General features: G+C 57.7%; 1 protein-coding gene across 10 annotated transcripts in view; it reads right to left on the reverse strand.

Moving 5' to 3' along the window:
- PTPRS (protein tyrosine phosphatase receptor type S) overlaps nucleotides 1-19,869 on the reverse strand; it is a 151,095-nt gene that overhangs the window by 98,469 nt on the left and 32,757 nt on the right. For all 10 annotated transcript variants that reach the window (XM_082779986.1, XM_082779984.1, XM_082779985.1 and 7 more), the window contains exon 2: nucleotides 531-698. In XM_082779986.1, the coding sequence (XP_082636112.1) occupies nucleotides 531-618 (88 nt within the window). In that variant the 5' untranslated portion in view covers nucleotides 619-698. The remainder of the gene's footprint in view (nucleotides 1-530; nucleotides 699-19,869) is intronic.

The raw sequence follows: 19,869 nt of genomic DNA on the forward strand, positions 1-19,869 counted from the left end.
AGATAAAAAGTGTGTTAAACTGGACCCGGTTCATTCAGGGGAAGGAGAAATGTAATACTCTTTCTTTGGATGCTGTTGTGAATTCAGCCCCAGCGAGTAACGTGACAGCGGTCACTGGTATCTGACAGGCGCCTGGAAGGACAGAGCAGGAGGGGACAATAGGGGCCAGCTGGGTGGATATGGGGCCAGGAGCAGGGGTGGAGGTCCCAGCAGAGCTGCCAGGCACCTCCCTCCCCTTCTACCCAGCTCTTTGGCAGCCTGAGGGGCAACCCCAAATTCAAAGCAGGCTGGGACCTAGCTGCCCTACAACATCCCTGCAAGGCAGGACTGGGAACAACAGCAAGGCGCTAGCAGAGAGCTAAAGATGCTGAAAAATTAAGAAACATCATCAAGTCCTGAGCACTTCCCTAACGTGAAAAATTTGGGCATCCATTTGCTGGCTCTCTGCACTGAAGCCTGCCCTGCTGTTGTTCTCCAGGGAAACTGAGGCACGGGTGAAAGAAGAGGGCAGGGGCCCGGCCCAGACTTACTTTCAGCTACGCAACCGATCAGCAGCACGGAGAGGAGGTTCACGAGGGAGACCAGCGCAGACATCCCAGGGCTGGGAAGGATCCTCATCCTCTGCAGCGGCCTTCAGCGCCAGCCGGGAAGGCTCCAGCTCAGCAGGCCTCACAGCGCGTCCCCAGCGTCGTCAGCACCTGCAGAGGGAAAGGGGACAGCACTCAGAGAGGGGAACGAGGGTAATGGATGGTGTTGAGGTACGGGGCGGCCGGACAGAGCCCGAAAAGGCAGCAGGAGCTCAGGAAAGCTGCGGCCACACACGGTCTCTGTAAGGAGAGAGGGCCTTGATGCCACCAAGGGACCACGGCCGTAGCAGCTAACAGTGAATTCCTGCCCAGCACCCACACAGAGGGAGAAAAAGGAAGGGTAATCAGGAGGCAGACACTGCACAGGGCCCGTGTTTAAAGTTTGGCACCCGTCGGCTTCCCCCAGCCCCACGCCCTGTCCCTAACATGGGAGAGGAGCAGCGCTGGCGAGCAGCGAGGTGTGAAGGGATCCGAGCTGACAGGGCCCGGAGCCCCTCTCAAAGGGGGATTTTTCCACAACACGCTGGGCTGGGAGGGGAAAAAGGGAAACCCCACACGCGAAAAAGACAGAAAGGAAGAAAAATATCGCCCACAAAAGGGAAGATGAAGCAGGAGATGCCTCCCCTGTGTCCCCTTTTGGTTGCTGAGGCTGATCCCTTCGCAAAGCTGCAGTGGCATTAAGGGAGCTGTGTTCACAGCAAGTCCCCCCACCCCATATGTCAACGACAGAGCTTTGCCCCCAAAGGGCTGAAAATAGAGGCGAGAGACGGCGAAAACTGCAACAAAACCTCCTGGTAGGGCCACGGCCGCACGGCTCCTCCGTCAGGCAGGCTGAGTGCCGCCGTGACGGGCCGGCGTTGTGGGAAGGATGCTCTCAGATCTGTGCAGATTCCTTCCTGCCATCGCTTACCCCAATTAAAAATCAAACCCAGGGTTTGTCACCTCTTGGAGAAGAGCCAGGTAGGAGATGTTGTACAGCGATCAAAGGCTTTAGGACTAAGGGGATAGCGCGGCTGCTGAAGCTTTCTGATATACATCAGGGCATGAAACCATCGGGACAGGCAGTGTGAAGGGGCATTTTCATCTTTTTCGGTCCCATTAACTCTCCAAGGCTGAACCGTACAGAATTAAAAGAAAATCTAGGATAAACAAGAAGTCCCCACATGTACTCGTCCCCGAAGAGCAACTTTTCAGAGAGAAGCTTTGGACTCGCACTTTGAGGATTACAAAGCCTCTGCTGTGCGCTCTGTGCTACTCTAGATCCTGCCTGCTTCAGCGCTGGCTTGTGAAAATGCAGCAGAAATACTGATACTCGTACAAGAGAAAAAAAATCTGGATTATACCACCGGGAATCTCTTCAAATGTTTGTTCCAGACGCGATTAGAGCAGCACGCAGAGGCTCCAGCCAGACTTAACGGGGGGCTCGCAGGGTTGCAAGGCACTGGGCTTTCTTTTGGTGTTGTCAGAGGTGAGCAGAGACCAGGACCATTAAGACTAGCTGCGACAGTAACTGTTAATTAAATTGGGGATGTGGCACCGCTGCCAGCACAACAAACAGAACTAGTTGCCATTTGCTGGCTCTCCCTTCTCCCTGCTTCGGAGTCACCCAGCTCCTAGGTCCCATCAGGGGGGCTGGAGGGGCAGGAATCAGAGTGCAGGCGTCCTCCCAACCCTTTAAGGTCTCTGTATTTCAAAACCTGATAAAACTTTCACAAACTGTTTGTTCTTATCACAGACAAGTCTGTCCCTCCCTGCCCAGTCCCAGTAAATGCCATCCAACATCTCCATGCTCCTCATCCACTCTTGACACGTGCCATCAGAGCAGACGAGGCTGCCCCACACAACCTGACCCCCCAAAAATGGAGCTGAACGCAGGCATGTAGGGGAAACGTTCCCCCTTCTCTCCTGCATCTAGCGTGGCTTTTCATGCCATGTAATGGGCTCCGATGGAGAAGGTCTGGTTAAGGGGACACAGCAACAGCTCCAAGATTAGAGAAGGAGATGCCAGAGGGTGACACTTCTGCTCCACTGCTAATGTGCTTCCCGAGCCCTTGATGGAGACAGAAAGTGCTGGCAGAGATATTAGGACACGTCAACTTCAATCCAGCAGCTCATCCTTCAGAGCAGGTACGGCACCGGCTGTCTCCCCCCGGACACGGGATTTCAGGACACCAAGACGTGCACCCAGCCGGCACCCCGTGGGTGTCGAGGGGGGACTGGGGCAGGAGTCAGCTCTGGGAACAGAGAGACTGGGAACAAACTCTCATTCACCGCACGATTCCTGCCCACAACGCCGAACACGCAACATTTGGAAACCCAGGCACCGTGCAACAAGCCTCTCCCGCCCTCCAGGCGGTGCTGAATTCGAGTGGGAATCGCTTTGGTGAACGCTCAGATCGCAAGGGTTTCATCAGCCATCCTCTCCCTTCCTCTGCGTGTGCACGGCTTACCTTGTCTGTGCTCTCTGCAGCAGGCTCACATCACTCCCCCCGCCTGGCTCTGCTCCTGGCACGGCACAAGCAAACCCAACGGCAGCTTTCCTGCACTGCTCCACGGACCCCCAAACTCTCACTAAATTCCCTGGCACAGGATCTCCTGCAACAGGAGCAAGCCACCCAATAGACCTCAATCCTGGCTAAAGAATGCAATTAAGTGAAGCCGCGGCCCCCCAGTGGGGTCAGATTTGTGCTAGATACGGTCACATTTCAGGAATAAGATTAATTCTTACAGTAAAAGAGCTCCTGTAAGACATTTTTTCTTGCACGCTGCCTGATCTCCAGCTTTAAGCATGCAAATGCGCATCTTGTAGGCGCTGTGCACAAGATCTTCCAGAATATTACTAAAACTAATAAAATGGAGAGGTGTTTGCAGGAAGCAGCTTCCAGCTGGGGCTCCTCCAGCCCCTACAGAGCAAGGGGCTTGCGGGGACCCACGGGTGCTGGGAACAAAGGGTGAAACGCCCCAAAGCACCAACATTTCTTAAGAGCTTAAGTTCCATTGAGAGTCAAAGGGACTTAAGCTAAGCCGCTAAGATGCTTTTGAAGATTTTCCTCCCAGCAACTCCCATTTCAGAGGGTGCCGGACACCTAGCTCCTGTAAGCTCCTTTGGGTATCCAAGGGGATAGAGGAGGGCTTTGCCTGCAGACCACTTTGGCCAGCTTGGTTCCTGCTGCTTAAGGAGGGAGCTTGTGGGAAGCAGTGCTTGAAATAAAAGTGTCTGCACAGCTACGGGCATCGGAGGGGGCAGAGCCACGCAGGCATTTTGCCATTTGTTACCTTCTCTTAGCCCGCATCAAACCTGCGGCTGAAATGTTTGCTCTGCAGTTAAAACAAATCCAGCAGGGAGCATGGCTTCATTTCAGGCTCCCTAGAATGAAACAACTGGAAAACAGCTCCCCAGAACACATTCGGGGCTTCTCTTGCTTCTTTCGCACGCAAAAGGGAGAAGGGCCATTTTAAATAAATTCCCTGCTGAAACTTCCACGCAGATCTAGCAGATGATTAAACATCTTCATTTCCAGTAGCTGCGGCGGGAGAACGACTCCCATCAGACGCAGCAATCGAAGCAAACACCTTAGAGGCAAGGGGCTGCGCCGAGGTCTCTCCTCCTTCCAGCAGCACCGGCTTCGTTTGCGCTCTGAATTAACAAAGGTCAGTGGGGCGCTTCATTTCCTCCCAGCAACCTCTTTAGAGGAAGAAAGAAGAGCTTTTAGCCCGGCCAATATCTCATTTGGCACCTCCCTTGGGGAGGGGAGAGCCGAGATTTTAATCTCCCCCCCCAGCAATCCCAACCCTGCTGGGGCTGGGACGGTGACACCAGTGCTGGTGGCACCGGTGGCAACTGGGACGTGGCCTGGGACCATCGTGGGCCCGGTGCTGGGACAAGGGGATGCCAACGTGCAGCTTCCTCCTGGTAGCCGGGCTGCTCTGCTGGCCACAATTTGCCTGGTTTCCCGGGGAAATAGAGCATGAAGACGTGATTCCAAGTACATGCTGCTGCCGCTCACTTCCCCTCCCCACCCGGTATCGTGCTGACCAGCTAAACCCTATTAAATGGGGGGGGGGGGAGATGGCAGCCACCCTAATTCCCACCCGGTCACGTGCAAGGTAGTGCTGGTGGGGAGGGAGGTGGCCGTGGTGCCCCTGCTCCAGAATCGAGTGTTCGGCCTCATGAGCTCCTGGGGAGGCTGCCCCAGAGGCTGAGCTGCCCAACAGCCCCCTGCTGCTACTGACACGGAGGAAAAAACACCCCCCAGGCATGAAAGCCAAACGCACGGGTCTTGCTGGGACCTGCACCACGCACCCCCTTCATTTGCATCCTTCCCCTCGCAACAAGGAAGGTCCCGATGCTCTGCAGCCCCCCCGTGCCTGCTCCATCACACTCCTCGGGCCAACCAAGCCCCCCCCAAACCACCTTTCCCTCTGGGCTTTCGGCTCAGCAGCTGCCCCACAGACCCTGGTGCTGCTCAGAGCCTTGGTTTCTGCTGGTGCATATGGGACCGCCGTGCTCCTGTCACCTTCCCCATGGCAGCACAAAACAAGCCCCGTCCGCCAGCGAAGCTCCCTGCAAGGCCAGCTGGTGGCTGGAGGTGCCCAGCTCCAGGGGCTGAGCTCCACACGCACCTCCCTGCCTGAAAAACGAGGTCTTGGGGCATTTCCAAGTCAGCCCCCAAAATCTCTGGACGCAGCCCCTCCTTGACACTCCCCAGCCCACCTCAAGACGCAGGCCCTGGTCTGGCAGCCGCAGCTCCAGCAGCCAGCAGAGCCCCTCCAGAGCCAAGCACGCCTGTTTATCCATCGCGGAGCGACTCAGATCTTAACGAAAATATTTACAAGAAAGAGGCAGAGTATTATCTTCCATGGGGAAACAAACACAGATGGAGGAAAAAGAGCTTTGATCAGGACTGCCGCGCTCCTATCCGCTGCTTTTCATCCGCAGATCTCCAAGTGCTTTAATATGACAGCGTTATCCCTCTTCACGGAGCGGGAACCCAGACGAAACTGCACACTCAGAGAGCTCTGAGCATGAAGTCGTGCTGCCTCTCGCTGTGTTTGCACACAGCCACACTTCTCCTTGCTTCTCACAGCGTCTCTGGTCCTTTCATGCACGCCACGTGCCCGGCACCGTCCCCGAGGAGCTCTGGGGGCAGCAACGCGGGTGCTGCTGCCCGTGGGCACGATGGCACGGCGAGGGTTAAGCCGTGGTCAGGGCAGGAGGAGCGAGAGGAGCTCTGAGCTGGGCTCCATCGTCAGGAGAAATTAATTTCGGCCCAGCGTGTCCCCGCAGTGACAGCTCTGACAGGCGGAGATGTGTCTGCAGCGGCCGGGATGCAGCCGGCAGGTGCAGCGCAGCACGAACGGGTCCATGGGGATGATGATGATGAGGAGGAGGAAGCAGAGCACCTCGGCTAAGCCCAAGCCCACCACGCCACGTGCTGCTGCAGCCCTGGGAGGGCTCTGAGGGCCCAGCCGTGCTGAAGGCAGAGCGAAAAGCAGCGAGGGAGGTGGTGCTGGGGCGAGCAGTGTGCCTGGGCTGCATCCAGCCAGCCCAGCGCAGAGCCCTGAGGCTGTGCCTTCCCCTTGGGGCTTCGGGAACACACAAAGGGGCAAGATGGGGAAAAATCAGACCCAGGGCCACGTTCTCCCTGCTCTTCTCCTCCTCCCTTTGCTGGCATGTGCCAGCCTCCAGCCTTCACCGATGAACCCCGCAGATCTCCACTGAGCACCTCCCAGCATCGGTGACCATCGGCAGCCCTGTTCCCTCACGGTTCAGGGTATCAGTTTGCTTTTCTTTCTTTCTGCCAGGCCTCCCAGCTTTCTTCCTCTCTTTAGGAAGCTGCTCATCATGAGCCCCGGCTCAGCTGCCTGACAGGCTGGGAGCTCCTGGGGGCGCAGCCAGCACCGCTGGGTAAATCATCACCTCATGGCCTCACCTCAGCACAGCGCGCCCAACAGACTCCATGAGGGGAATAAACACCATCCTCTGCGAGAAAACAATGCTACGGAGAAAATCATCATGAGGGAAGTACTGAGCCATGGAACCAGTGCTTTTCTGACATCCAGACAGCACCAGTGTCTCCCAACAGGCGAACCCCTCCAGCCTTGGCTTCCTGCTCCCTCCACGCAGCAGCCTGGCACCGCATCTCACCACCTCGCCGCCCTCCGAGCCGCTCTCCCTGCCTGCCAGCTCAGAGCACCCTAAGATGCCCTTAGGGTGCCCTTCGAGAGCACCCTAAGGTGCTTTCTCAGCAATATTAGCAAAGGGTCTCGTGCAAACCTCCCCGGAGGGCTGTCGGTGGGTTCCTGGCTGCAGCACCTTGGCCAGGCGCGCGGAGTGGTCGCTCCCCGGCAAAGCGCCGGTGTTTTGGGGGGACGCACCCTGCCCTCCTCCTGCTGGCACAAGTTTGCACCCAAGCAGCACGTCTTCCACCAGCCCTCAGCCCAAGCAGGAGACAGAAAAAAGCGATGAAAAAGCAAAAGGGAAGAGAAAAGGAGACTTAATTAGGAACGCGGGGTGCTTTATCAGTTCCAGCTCAGGGCGCTGGACCGGTGCAGGATGTCAGCAGCCCTCTCGCAAGAGCGACCTTCTCATTACAGGCGATTGCTGATCGATTGCCTCCGTTTGTCATCTTCATCTGCTCTCCAGCTCCTCGTGGATCTTCTCTGCTGAAGCAGGTGCCCAGGCAGCTCGCGGGGCCCCGTGGGATGGTGGTGACCAGTCCCTCCCTGTGCTGCTGTGGGGCCTTGCACCCTGGTGCTGGCACCCCCTGGCCACAGGCTTCATACCGGGAAGAAGAGTGCTGCAGAGCCCAGCCCTTGCTTTGCTCCTTTATTTTTCTGTCTAGACACAGCCCCCGATACCATGAGCTACGACAGAAATAGAGCAAAAAATCCCCAAACCACACCAGGCCAAAACCAAACACCAAAACTCACTGACAACCCAGTGCCCTGGAGAAGCCCATTGAAACCCCATAGACCCAGGCAGGAGCCCCCCTCCCTCACAACCCACTGACCCCAGAGAGGCTCCTACTGACTACCATGGAGTTGGGCTGGGTTTAACCTCACGCTCACCATTTTCTGGGTCTCCCATGGCCAGGAGATGCTGAGGGACTGCCCTCGCTTTTCAAATCAGGAAAAAGCAACTCCCGAGGCTGGAACAGCTCAAGCCCACGTACTGGAAAGCCAAAAGTCTCAGGAAACAAAAAAAAAAAAAGGGGGAAGAAATACATTTCCTTCTATGGCTCGTGCACGACACAGCTGCTCTGGCCTGCAAGCCTCTGGGTAGGCAGCCTGGGAGGAGACCTGGGAGCGCTGTGGTCCCTGCACGAGGCCGGTGCCCCCTGCGCACCCGTGGCAGAGACCAAAGGAGAGGAAATCAAAGTAACAAAGCAAGCAAGCCAAGTTTAGCCTCTGTGCTGTTTGGTGGTACAGGAAAACCACTGTGGCAGCAGAGCAGCTGACGATCTGGTTTGTTTCTTACCCCAAGAAAAAGGTACGGTTGGGACAGGTTGAGGAGCATCGGTGGGAGCGGGGCGCGTGCGGCTGCTCGGCAGCAAATCCCCCAGCACGGCGAGGACGGGGCCTGAGCTGCAGCACGAAGGACGGCGAGCTGATCTGGTCCTTACCATGGGAACAGCTTTGCCACGACAGCTCTCATCTTGCTGATTAGCTATCGGCAAGTAAAGCTTCTCAGGGCTATCAGCAGGGGCTGGCTGTCTCCCCGGGCTCTGCAGCAGCCAGCTCGGGAGCCAGGCACCGCAGGACTTTCACCCACCCCGCTTCACCCAGCTGCCAGCACCGGGGCTGCTTCACCCACCCCGGGGACCTGCTGCAGGTCAGCTCCTAGAGCAATGCCACTACCCCTCCGCGGCTCCACGGATGCCTCTGGATGGGCCCTTCCCAGCCCAGGACCCGGGGAGCTGCAGGCAAGACCACCACGAGGCTACGCTGCACCCCTGGGCCACCGAGGGCTCGGGACGCCGCTCCCCATCCTCCCCTCTGGTGTTTAAGGCCAGCCCTTTTCCTGCAGAGTCTCTCCCCCACCATCTCCTTGCCAAGCGTCCCAGCCCTGCCAGCATGCACAGGGGGTTAAAGTCCGTAAAGAGGATTTGCTTTTCAGCTTGCAAGACAGAAGATGAGCAAATCCCTTCCCATGCGCTAGCAGGAATCCTGTGTCTCAGACCCACCAGCCAGGGGAGATTAAGGGAGAAGGAGAGAAAGAAAAAAATCCCATCCATCACTCACTGCCATGATCTCATCTGAGTTTAGGAGCTGAGCTGGGATGATGCTGGGTCCCTGCCTGGGCTGGTGGAGGACCAGCAGTCACCGAGCACACTGGGCAGAGTCAGCGGCTGCGCTGCTCAAGGTCAGCAGAGCCGGGGAGCCGCTTCCACGCTCCGTGCTCGCTGATTTTATTCTGCCTCGTCTGCCTAGGGAAGCCTCTGGCTCTTGTCACATTCTCGCAGAGGGCCCCGGCTCCAGCGGGTGCCTGCAGGAGTCACCTTAACCCCACAGAGCCCCACAAAGCGCCCGCACGGTGCCAGGCAGGAGCAGCGCTGAGCCGAGCGGCTCGGCCAGGCAGGGCTCGCCTGCAATTTCCATCCTCCGCATGAGATGAGGAATTAAGAGGCTGCTAAACAAGCAGAAATCGGGAGTAACGTCCTCCTCGCCATCCTCCAGCTCTCGCCCTGCTGGGGTCTTTCTATTAAAGCTGATTTTCCCCCCTCTCTGCTCCGAGCGGCCGTAGGAGCGCGGTCCTGCAGGCTAGCGGCCGTCCCACCCGGAGGTGGCTGCGATAACGCAACCCAAACGCAGCCAGCCCACACCGGGGAGGCATCAGAGGCTGCTTAAAACATTAATAAGCACTCAGAGGCTGCTAACAGCCCTCCTGCAGCAGGAAAGGAGCTTGTGAGAGGGCCCTGGCAGATCCTACCCATCACCCCAAATTCCAGCAGACCCCACCTGGCACGTTAAGACCATCAACACGCGATGGAGTGAGCCTGGCGAGGCAGCAGGATGCTTTTTGTCCTCTGTTTGCTGCAGGGCAGGACGAGAGCTGCCCCCAAGAAGCAGCCGAGGGCGGCGCAGGGAGCTCGCCAGCACCCAGACCCCCTCTGCCTGGCCGGGCAGCGCCTTGGCCATCCTCAGCGGCGCTGAGCCAAACGGGAACGGGGCCAGCAGCAAATCTCCCCTTCGGATGCGTGGAAGCCACCATATTGCAGAAAACGCTTGGATTCTCGCCGTGCCATCTGGAGCCGCTGGGAAACGCGGCCCTGCCGTCCCCGCCAGTTACCAAAGGGAGAGAGCTGCGGGCCCCGAAAGGCAGAGCCTCCCTGTGAGGGCTCAGCCCCTTCTGCAACACGCCTGGCTTTTCCTGACCCTCCTGACTCCACAGCTCTCTGCCTTTGGGAGCTGCCCCACAGCCTCTCCCATCCCAGCTCCGGGCGCTGCCACGTCCCAGAGCAGGAGGCACTGGGGACCCCCCTCCTGTTCCCCTCCCCAGCTCAGGGCCAGAGGCAGGGGACAGCACGGCGGGGCCCAGCAAAGCGTCTCCAGCATCTCCAGTTCCACGGGGCTGAGCGGGCAGCAGGGGGCACAGCCAGGTGCTGCCCATGGCCCCGGAGGGCCAGGAACATCGGCACGCCAGGACCAACATCCCTCCTACCAGAACGGCCTTGTTCCAGGACCACCACCACTGCTCCTTCCAGAATATCAGCATGCCAGGACCACCACTGCTCCTTCCAGTCCACCACCATGCCAGGACCACCACTGCTCCTTCCAGTCCACCACCATGCCAGGACCACCACTGCTCCTTCCAGGACACCATCTCACCAGGACCACAACCATTCCTTCCTCAACACCTCCATTCCAGGACCACCACCTTCCTTCCAGACCCCCGTTGTTCCAAATTTCCCAAATGGTTCCTTTATGCTGAGCACATCCCCTGGTGCCACATCCGTCCATCAGACAGCGGTGGCGCACGGACGACCCCAGCACAGGGACAAAACCGAGGGGTGGAGGGGCCCCCAAACTCATTGTAGAAGTGCCAAGAATCGTCTCAAATCTCAGCCTGAGGCCCGCTCCTCGCTGAATTAAAGCCCAGAGCCCGCAGTGAGGCGATCCCAGGGCGGCTCTCGCCTTGGAGGGGTCAGCGTGTGCAGCGCCGGGGCCACTAATTAAAGCTTTTAACGAGGCAGCCCCAGCACCTCGCCAAGCCCCCAGCAGCCTTCACCCGACGCTCTCTCCGCTAATAGCTGGGTGCCACGGCTGAGTGCTGGGTCCGGGCTGCCTGAAATATTTATGGCAAGCCGGGACCAGCTCCTTCCCCTCCACGATCCCAGCGCATCCACACATCCCCAAGCAGCAATGCGGGGTGCCGGGGGGGCTTTATTTTGTTTTTAAAGTTTCCTCCCCACCCCTTTCCCACCACAGCCTCAGTTCAGGCTCTCTCGTTAATCTAATTGTTCTCCTAATGAAGATCTGCAATTCCTCAAACATTAATTACCAACGGCAGCAGCGGCAGCAGCTGTGGAACAAGAGCTCCCTGTTCCTAATAATACGCTTCACACTTTTGCCTGCCACAGCTCAATTTAGCTTTGCGTGATTTGGCTGGGGAGAGATAAATAAAATTCCAGCTCCGGGGCTCTGCAGACAGCCCCGGAGGAGGCGACGCTCTCCCCAAGCCCGTGGGGCTCGGGAGCACTTTAGGACCTGCTAAAAAGTCCCTTTTTTGTTATGGCACCCCCAGTTCTGGCCCCGTGGATGTTGGGTGCAGCTCTGGGCAGGTGTCAGGAGCTCTGCGAGCAGCTGGAGCCGCGCCAGCTGGAAGCAGCAGCGAGGTGCCGCAGCCGCGCTGAGCCTCGGTCCCTGTCCGCAGGCGAAGAACGATGGTGGCAGGGGGAAGGAAAGGCAGAAAAGGAGAGGAATGGACGGAAAACGAGAGCCCAGGCAGGGAGGGAGATGAGCAGCGCCCTGGCGGGCTCCAGGAAGGAGCCGGTGGGAGCAGGGGAGGGAGGAGCGCAGCCGGAGGGAGGGCGATGCTCCAGCTGCTCCTTGTTTTGCTCCTGGTGAAACGGAACGAGGAATAACGGGAAGGTTCAGGGCGATGGGAATAAAAGCTGAGGGCAACAACAGGGCTGGGATCGTGCAGGGTGCTGGGGGGCACCATGGGGCTGGAGGGTGGCGCCTGCAGGAGGGGCTGGTGCGGACACACGGGGGTCCTGCAGCCCCCAGGGGGAACAGGGGCTGTGCACATCCCTCCCCTGCCTACAAACCAGCAACAGGGGCCGAAGGGAACCCGAAGGCACAGGGGAGAAAGCTGTGGGCAGCCGAAGGGCTGCTGCCAGCCCAGCCCCTCCGTACAAAAGAGGCTCCCAAGCACGGGCTGGAGGAAGCAGCTGGAAGGGCTGGAGCCAGCAGAGCTGGAGCTGCCCCTCTCGCCAGCGCCGCGCAGCCAAAAATACACAAGGGGAACAAAACAAAACAAAAAAAACCGCCACGAGAGTTTTCGGCGACAAAAGCAAACAAATAGATTTGTGAATAAATATTGATTTGACAGGAAGTCAGAGAAAACCTTCCAAAAACACACGCTGGCACCAGGCTTCCTCTCCATACACGACGAGCAGCCGCCGGCATTTCAAGCTCCGGGTGCCTTTGCTCGGCTGAAAATCCGAGCTGCTCCGCGGGGTTTGTGCTGCCAGGGGGCAGCGGGCATCGCACGGCAGCATCATCTCACGGGGTTTCAAGAAATAAACTCTAGGGTCAGCCGAGGAGCCTGCGCTGGGCAAAGCAAAACCCCGTTATTTGCCCTGAGCTCCCCCCCAGAGGAGCGGTGCCAGCTGCTGGTGTTGGACCCGGTGCGGTTTGGTCCAAAGGAGTAAAATCTTTCCTCCTGCCAAAGTGTGGGGCTGAGTCACAGACCCGGAGTCCCGGGGGCCGAGGGATGCTGCTTCGTGCTTTTTGCTGACCGCAAGCACAGCTGCACGTTCCCTGCTCCGTCCCGGCCTTTCATCCCGGGAACGCCCCGCAGCACTCGGGCTGTGCAAAAAATTGATTGTTATGCCCCACAGGGGGATTTGGAGACTTGTTTTCCATCTCATGGGGTGAGATGGGCCCTGCTGGGGGGACGGCGGGGCTGGGACTGCTGGCAGAGGGCAGGGCCTGGCACACAGACAGTCCTGTCCCTTCCCTGCCTTCGTGTTGGGGCAGCAAACCACGGGCTGAGCCCCCAAAACCACAGCAAAAAGCAGCCAGCACCAGCAGCGCTCCTCTTTGGAGGTTCCCCGCTCACATCTCAGCCTTGCCCAGACCCACGAGGGATCCACGCGGCAGATTTCGCCTCCTTCACCCCCAGAACCATCACGCTTGGGGGAAAAGCAGACAAATGCTTGAGCTCTTGAGGACTTTAAGGTCATTGAGAACTGGAAGGCTGGAGGTCAGCAGAAATGTCCCGGATGAGGTCTCGGTGCTCCATCACCGCCACTGCAGCTGGAACTCGAAGACCCGTGAGTTCAGGGCGAGTGGCTGCACCTCGCTGCGCACCCCACGCTCCTCCAAAAAAAAGGTTTCCTTTGTTCGCCTTCCTCCCTGCACGGCGAAGAAATCCCGGCCCCGTGAGCACCATGAGGGGCCAGTGACGCCGATCACAGCTTTCCTGCTCATTTCTTTTTCAATGAGTGAATTAGCAGGCAGCCAGCCGACTTGAACATCCCCTTATCTCTGCACCAAGCTCGCTGCCGAGGATTTGCATAATTTTAATCTTTCCCACCAATGAGCATGAAAAAATTAGTTTTCCACTATTTTATCTTCTATTTGTGTTCAATAAACAGAGCTGGCGGCTTTGCTCCATGGATTTATACTGGGAAACGGGAGAGAGGAGGAGGGAAAAAAAATCCCCCACGTCCAGCGTTCGGCCAGAGGAGAGTTAAAGCCGAGGAGGGCGGCAGGGTGAAGGCTCTGCAAAACCCCGTCCGGATGGCAGCTGCGGGCAGGTTTGAGGTTGGAGCCTGGATTTCCTCGTCCAGTCCCAGCTGTTTGCCCTGGAGTCCCTTTCCTATCTCCCAGAGCAATTACCCCGGCTTCCTCCCCGATTAAGACCGGCGCTTTTCATCTCGGGCAGAACGTGCTGGGCTCCCCACGACGGGGCTCCGGGGCCCGAGAACATCCCGAGAACATCCCAAGAACATCCCAACTTCTGGGACGGGCTTGGAGGTGCCTGGAGAGCAAAGTCCCACCTGGAGAAAACTCATCTTGTGCACAGAGCCGAGCATCTGCAGGGACTGGGTCACCCCAGGTCCCTTCTTGTGCTCCTGCACCTACCCAAGGTTTCGGCTCCTCGTCGCTGCAGGTCCTGAGCCCTGCAAGGTCCTGAGCCCTGCACACAGCACCCGCTGCATTCGGAGTGCACGGCGGCAGCCCAAGTGTGGTGCCCTTGCCTTTGTTTGCAGCGTCCTCGAGCCGCTTCGCTTCGTGGAAGGCGGGGAAGGAGAAGGGCAACACGCAGCGAATCGCAGAGCTTGGGGGGGGGCTGAATTTAATGCGTTCTTTAGAAGGGGATGCACCAAAAATTACACTTGTCTGGATTAAAAAATCAAAAGAAAAGGTACTTAGAAGAAAAAGCTTCTGCGCTTGCCCCCCTCCTGCAGAACAGGAACATCTTTTTGGGCAGCATGCAGTAAAGGACACCAGCGGCTCAGCCAAGGGTGCTCAGGAGCTGCTGCAGCGAGTCCCCCAACCCCACACCCCTGCCAGCTCCGGGTTTCACACCCGAAATCGGGGCAGCTCTGAAGAAAAAGAAATCCCAGAGAACATCTGAGGCTCTCTCCTCCCATGTGCCCCACTCTTGAGCAGGCTGGAAGACACAACCACAAACCCAAGCCCTAGATTTCCTTCCTCCCCGCGGAGCAACCTCAGCTCTCCGTCCGGAGCTGTACGAGGCTGGGGGAGGATTTCCACCATCCCCAGACACCCTGGCTTGTCCTCTGTGCCCTGGTGGTGACCCAGGGGGCAGCTTTGTAGGGAACTGCTCCAAAATACTGGCACTGACGGCAGCGGGATGGCTCAAGGGCCAAGTCTCCATGGGACCCCTCTGAGGTCCCCGTCCGTGCCCCCGAGGGACGGGACGGGCACAGGGAGGTGCCCCGGCTTCTCCCTCGCCTCCCATCCCGGTCTCTGCACGGCCGTGGCCTCTCCCTGCTCCAGCTGCTCTGTACCCGGAGGTGCAATTACCTTCCATACGTTCTCTATTTACGCTCCGGGAACCGTATCATTTTCTAGACCAAAAACATAATTAAAGAGTCGGAGCTGCCTGGAACGCAGCCCTCTCTCCTGCCGTCCTCTCTTATCTTCTCTAAAAATACCCTGGTGTGGCAGCCCCGTGCCAAGGGGCAGCTCGCGGCGGGGCCGAGCCACGCAGAGGAGCAGCCCCAATGGGACGGGTGTCCCGCGAGGGGAACGGACCCAAACTCGCCCATTTTAGCCCCAAGAAGGGGCTGCCCCGCTGGGAGCCCCGTGCCCTGCATCCAGCCCCGTTCTGCTGCAGCTGGGGCTGCGAGGGGTCATTTATGCGAGGAAAGGTTAATTCCGATTTAACTTTTAATGCAGTTTATCTAAGCAATTCTCAAAGCCTCGGGCAGAGGGACTAATTGTGAATTAAAGGAGCTTTGATGATCTTTGCTCTCCCAGCAGAACCGTGCTGGGGTTGGCTCCACTTTATTCCAGAGCAAAATCCACCCAGCCAGAAGATGCAAAGACGTTATCTGCCCAGAGGAAAACAACACCCCTAAACCTCCAGCTTTACCCCAGGGAACAAAAAACGTCGTCAGGGTGCAAACCTCAGCTCCTGGGGCAAAAGCAACCAGGGAAGAGAGAGGCGGCTGGGGAGCAGGAGCCGCAGCTCCACGCACACACCTCCTGCCCCCACGTGCACCTGGCTGGCAACGAAACCCAAACCGCTTTGCTGTTTGGCTGGAGAGGCCTCGGTGAGGCTGGGAATTAAATCAAGTGGGCAAAAGGCAGCGAGCACAGCAGGGCTCTCAGCCACCCGTTTCAGACCGCTCCCGGGAGCAGAGCTCTCCCCAGCTCTCTGGGATTTTTTTCCGCTCGCAGCCACGGCGCTGCTCCTGCCAGGGCTGGACGCCCTCGGCCATCTCGCGCTCATCCTCACCTCTTTGAACGTGCTGATAATTTCCTGCTCCTTCCCCGAGCATCACGAGCTCAGTCCGCGTTTAGAAAGCCCAGGACAGGCTTCAGAAGCACCGCCAGCCCTGACGTGCTCCTGCTCACACACCCGTTTGGGTTGGAGACACGCTCACGTGTGCTAACGGCAGTCAACCCCAAGAAAATCCCAAAAAAAAACCTTTGGAGAGAGGGTGTGCACCCACACGGTGCTTGCATGCCCCCAGGAAGCGCCGTACAGAGGCAGCCCCAGGGCAGGAGCCAAACCCAGGGGGTGGTGGGTGCCGGGGGGCTGCGGGCAGCATGGTGCACACCAGGATCCCCCTGCCCCAGGTTGTGGTCGTGGTTTCAGGTTGTGGTTGCCTTCTCAGCACCCCACAGCCCGGTGAGCACGACCGAGGCCGTGCAGGGGGCAGCAGCAGAGCCCTGCACACGCTGCCCGACCTCCTCGGCCCCCTTGGAGCCCGTGGGCAGGAGCAGCAAAGGAGCTGACGGCTCTCACCCATGTCTCTCGCCCACGGGAACACTCGGTGCTTCTTCCCATCCCAGAAAAGCGAGCAGCGGGGCGCCCAGTGTGGATCTGGGGACACGAAAACACCTCCCCAGGCCTCCCCCTGCACCCACGCTGGAGGGGAGAGCCCGAGGCATGCAGGGCCTCGCGGGCCGAAAGACGCCGGGGCAGCACCACCCGCGTAGGGGTCAGGCATTTTCCAGGAGGTGAGAGGCAGCCCAAAAATAAAACCCTGCCCGGCTCACAAAGCACAGAGCCCACGAGCAAAACACGGGTTTGTGGTGCTCCCCCTCTCCTGCGTGGACCTACAGACCCAACGCTGTCCCCATGTCCCCAGCGTGGCCGCTCCCTGCAGCGGGGGGTCCCGTGGCCGCACCGCACGCGCGTGGGGAGTGGAGGAGCGAGAGCAATCAGTGGGGTGGGGGAAGGAGAAAAAAAAAAATAAAAAGGAGAGTGAAAACCAGCTATGAAACAGCCCCCGGGGACATCCACTCGCCTGGACTTGCTGTAATTGCGCTACCTCCCAACACAAAGCTCTTGGCGTGGCCCTCTCGTAAAACTGGGAGAAGGAAGGTTAAAAAAAAAATAAATGATTTTTAAATATCCCGAAGGGTCAAAACAACCTTTTAACTCGTCAGCTTGCAGGTTCGAACAGGACTGCGAGCGCTGCTTTCCATAGCTCCCAGGGCCAGACACAGAGCAGCCATCTGAACTGGGCTCCTGCAGGCGTTGCGGGTTTTCCACAGCCAGAAAAAAAAAAAAAACAAGGTAAAGGGACTGGCACCGCACCCCAAAGCCACTTCCCAGCCCTGGCCCGGACACAGCTCTGCAGCACCCATGGGCTGCTCCTGAAATAATCCTCGGCAGACAAGGGATGGATCCACCCTGAGAGCCCCTGAGCTCCGAGCCCAGCTCCATCGCCCCGTGTCCGCAGGGAAATCCCTTCTCCCTGCAGCTGTAACTGGCCGGGGGGAAGGAGCTCTGCTGTCTCCTCTCCCCCTTCCCCAGCACCTTTGCAAACGGTTCAGCCAAGTGCAACCCCCCTAAAATCACCGACTCTCAAAGCTGCTCCTCTCGAGCCGGGGGCTGGCACGGTTTTAGCACGAGCTTGTCAGAGCCGTGCCCAGGAGCCGGTGGGGAGTGCAGCCAAGGGACCCCCCAGGTTTTGCCTTCGCTTGTTAATTCGCACAGAAGTTTAAGGCTGCTTGAGTGTAACCTCCTCTTAGCCCTTACCCGTCCTCCAGGTAACCAGCAGGCCCCGTGAAGGTGCAAAACGCAGCACCCGCGGAGCCTTTGGTGGTAATTTTTGGTAAAAACACCGTTTTTTCAGTAAATTTCAGCAAATACACCGCTCCCTTGGTTACGTGAGCTGGGTCTGTACATCACTCAGCGCCCTGGCGCTGTTGCTGCTGAAAGCAGCAGCAGGAAAAACTTCTCAAAACTGACTTCCATGGCTTGAGGTGCTGCAGCCCTCTCCCTGCAGGAGAGATCCTCGTTGACGATTTTTTCGGGTGCCCTGATGGAGTCGGACACGGGGAGGGGAGATCCAAAAGCTGCTCCAGCGCAGGAAAGGCTGAAGGGTGCTCCTCTTCCTTCACCCTGGGGATTGTTTCAGATGGCCCCGAATACTCCGAAATAATCCTTCCTACTCAGAGACCGGACGGACCCACCTCGAGAGCCCCTGTGGTGCTGAGCATCCTTGTCCTGGAGGCCCAGACCCTTAGAGGAGCCCCTGATGGGGCCGAATATAGGGCTGCCCACGGGTTTTTACTGCTCTGTCCTTGGTGCAGCTGTGAAGCTGAGCAGCTACCTTGAGGCCACATCCAGCAGCAAGCTGACTCTCAGGTTGTGAAGCGAGCAGAGGAGGGGTCTGCTGAGGACTTTTCCGTGTTTGTATTTTCCAGCTGGGCCTCAAACGGTGTTTACGAGGGAAAAAAGGTGTCTGAAGAAGCAGCTTAAAAAACGCACGCATTTCTGTAAATCCTCCCACTTCCAAGATTGTATCAACAAATGAAAGAGGGAGGAGGACTAAAAAACATAAATAGGAGCCTCACATTGACAAGGTCCCTTTGAACAATTTTCAAAGAGCTCCACTGCCAGCTCTCCTATTTGATTTTGTTTTTTTTTAGGCTGTGTTCCTCCACGTACCCGGTGACTCCACCAGTTCAGGTCCCTTCTCTGACTGTTCCTAGAAGAACACAGCCTTGGGTCGGCAGCTACCGAGCGTTTCAGACATCTGCCCAGGACCTGGGCTGTGCTGGGATCTATTTCAGGGTTTGCTCGAGGGGGATGGCACGGCTGAAGGGCTGCACATCGATGCTGAGGATCCCGGAGCTGCTCCCAGCTCGGGCACAGATGCGCAGCGGCCGTTTCCCCCAGCTGTCTTCCACCAAGGGCATCCATTGGGAAGAAGAGTCAAGCCTTTATTTTAGGTGGGATCATTAGAAGCGAAGGCAAACAGAAATCTTGAGCAAACACCGAATGCTGGCAGCCAGGAGAAATTTCAGACGTGGGAGGCCTGTGCTGGATGCCCTGACCTTGTTTGTAAGCGAGCGCCTTCAGGTAGCGACCTGCTACCCCCAGTGCTAAGCAGAGGTAAAACAAAAGCCCCAGACCCCACGGCCAACAGACTGCCCACAGACCAGGCAGAAAACACTCCTTCAAATCAGAACCAAACAATTTGTGCGTCCTCGAAGCCAGGAAATTCTTCATTTATTATCCCAAATCCAACGCCAGGAATTTAGCACCTCATCTGCTCCCTCCCTCCCAGCCTGGCTGCACCAGAAGCTGCAGCCTCTCCTCCATCCCGAAGCAAACTGCAAGCCCCGAGCTCGATGCACTGACTACAGATCCTCTCCATCTTCAGAAAAAAAAGTAAAAATAAAAATAATAAAAAAAAAATCTGTATGAGGCAGCCCTGGGACCCGCACAGCTGATGCTGCGAGTGGTGACAGCAAAGTCCAAGGGACAATTGAGTTTGAGATTATGAGGGGAAAGAAGAAGTGCTTATACATGCGCATAAACCGTAAATAAATGAAAAATAAATCCCATGGAAATGGTGACAGCAGCCCCCAGACAGATCTTTACAAATTGCCTTTTACAAGTAAATAACATTACGGCAGGGTTTATGGGCTGCCCTGGGAGGGGTACGGGCAGCGCTGCAAACGCTGCGGCGGCCGTCAGGCGAAGCCAGGAGGACGTTGGTGGTGCCCACAGCCCAGATCTGCTCCCCAGCAGCACGATGAGCTGGGGGAGAGGAAAAAAATGCAATCCGGCACCCCCAGGCAGCGGGGACGCTGCTGGACGTGGGGATTTTCTAGCATTCATCACGCCAAAGGTTGGTGGAAACCCCACGGGAAGCAGACCCCGCTCACCCTTCCCGCAGTGGCCACAGTGCCCAAACGGCTCTGCCTCAGTTTCCCCAAGATGAAACGGGAAGAAAATGCTCCAGAGCTGTCTCCCAGCTCCCAGGGTCTGGTATGCTCAGGATGTTTAAGTGCTCTGAGGTTTCTGAAGGAGCTGCTATAGGGAAAGTATTCATTTAAATGTCTCGTGGCACCGCACATAATGCCAGGCAGATTTCCTTCCATTCTTCTC

This window comes from Aythya marila, assembly GCF_965140915.1.
Source record: "Aythya marila genome assembly, chromosome: 27".
Classification (NCBI taxonomy): domain Eukaryota; kingdom Metazoa; phylum Chordata; class Aves; order Anseriformes; family Anatidae; genus Aythya; species Aythya marila.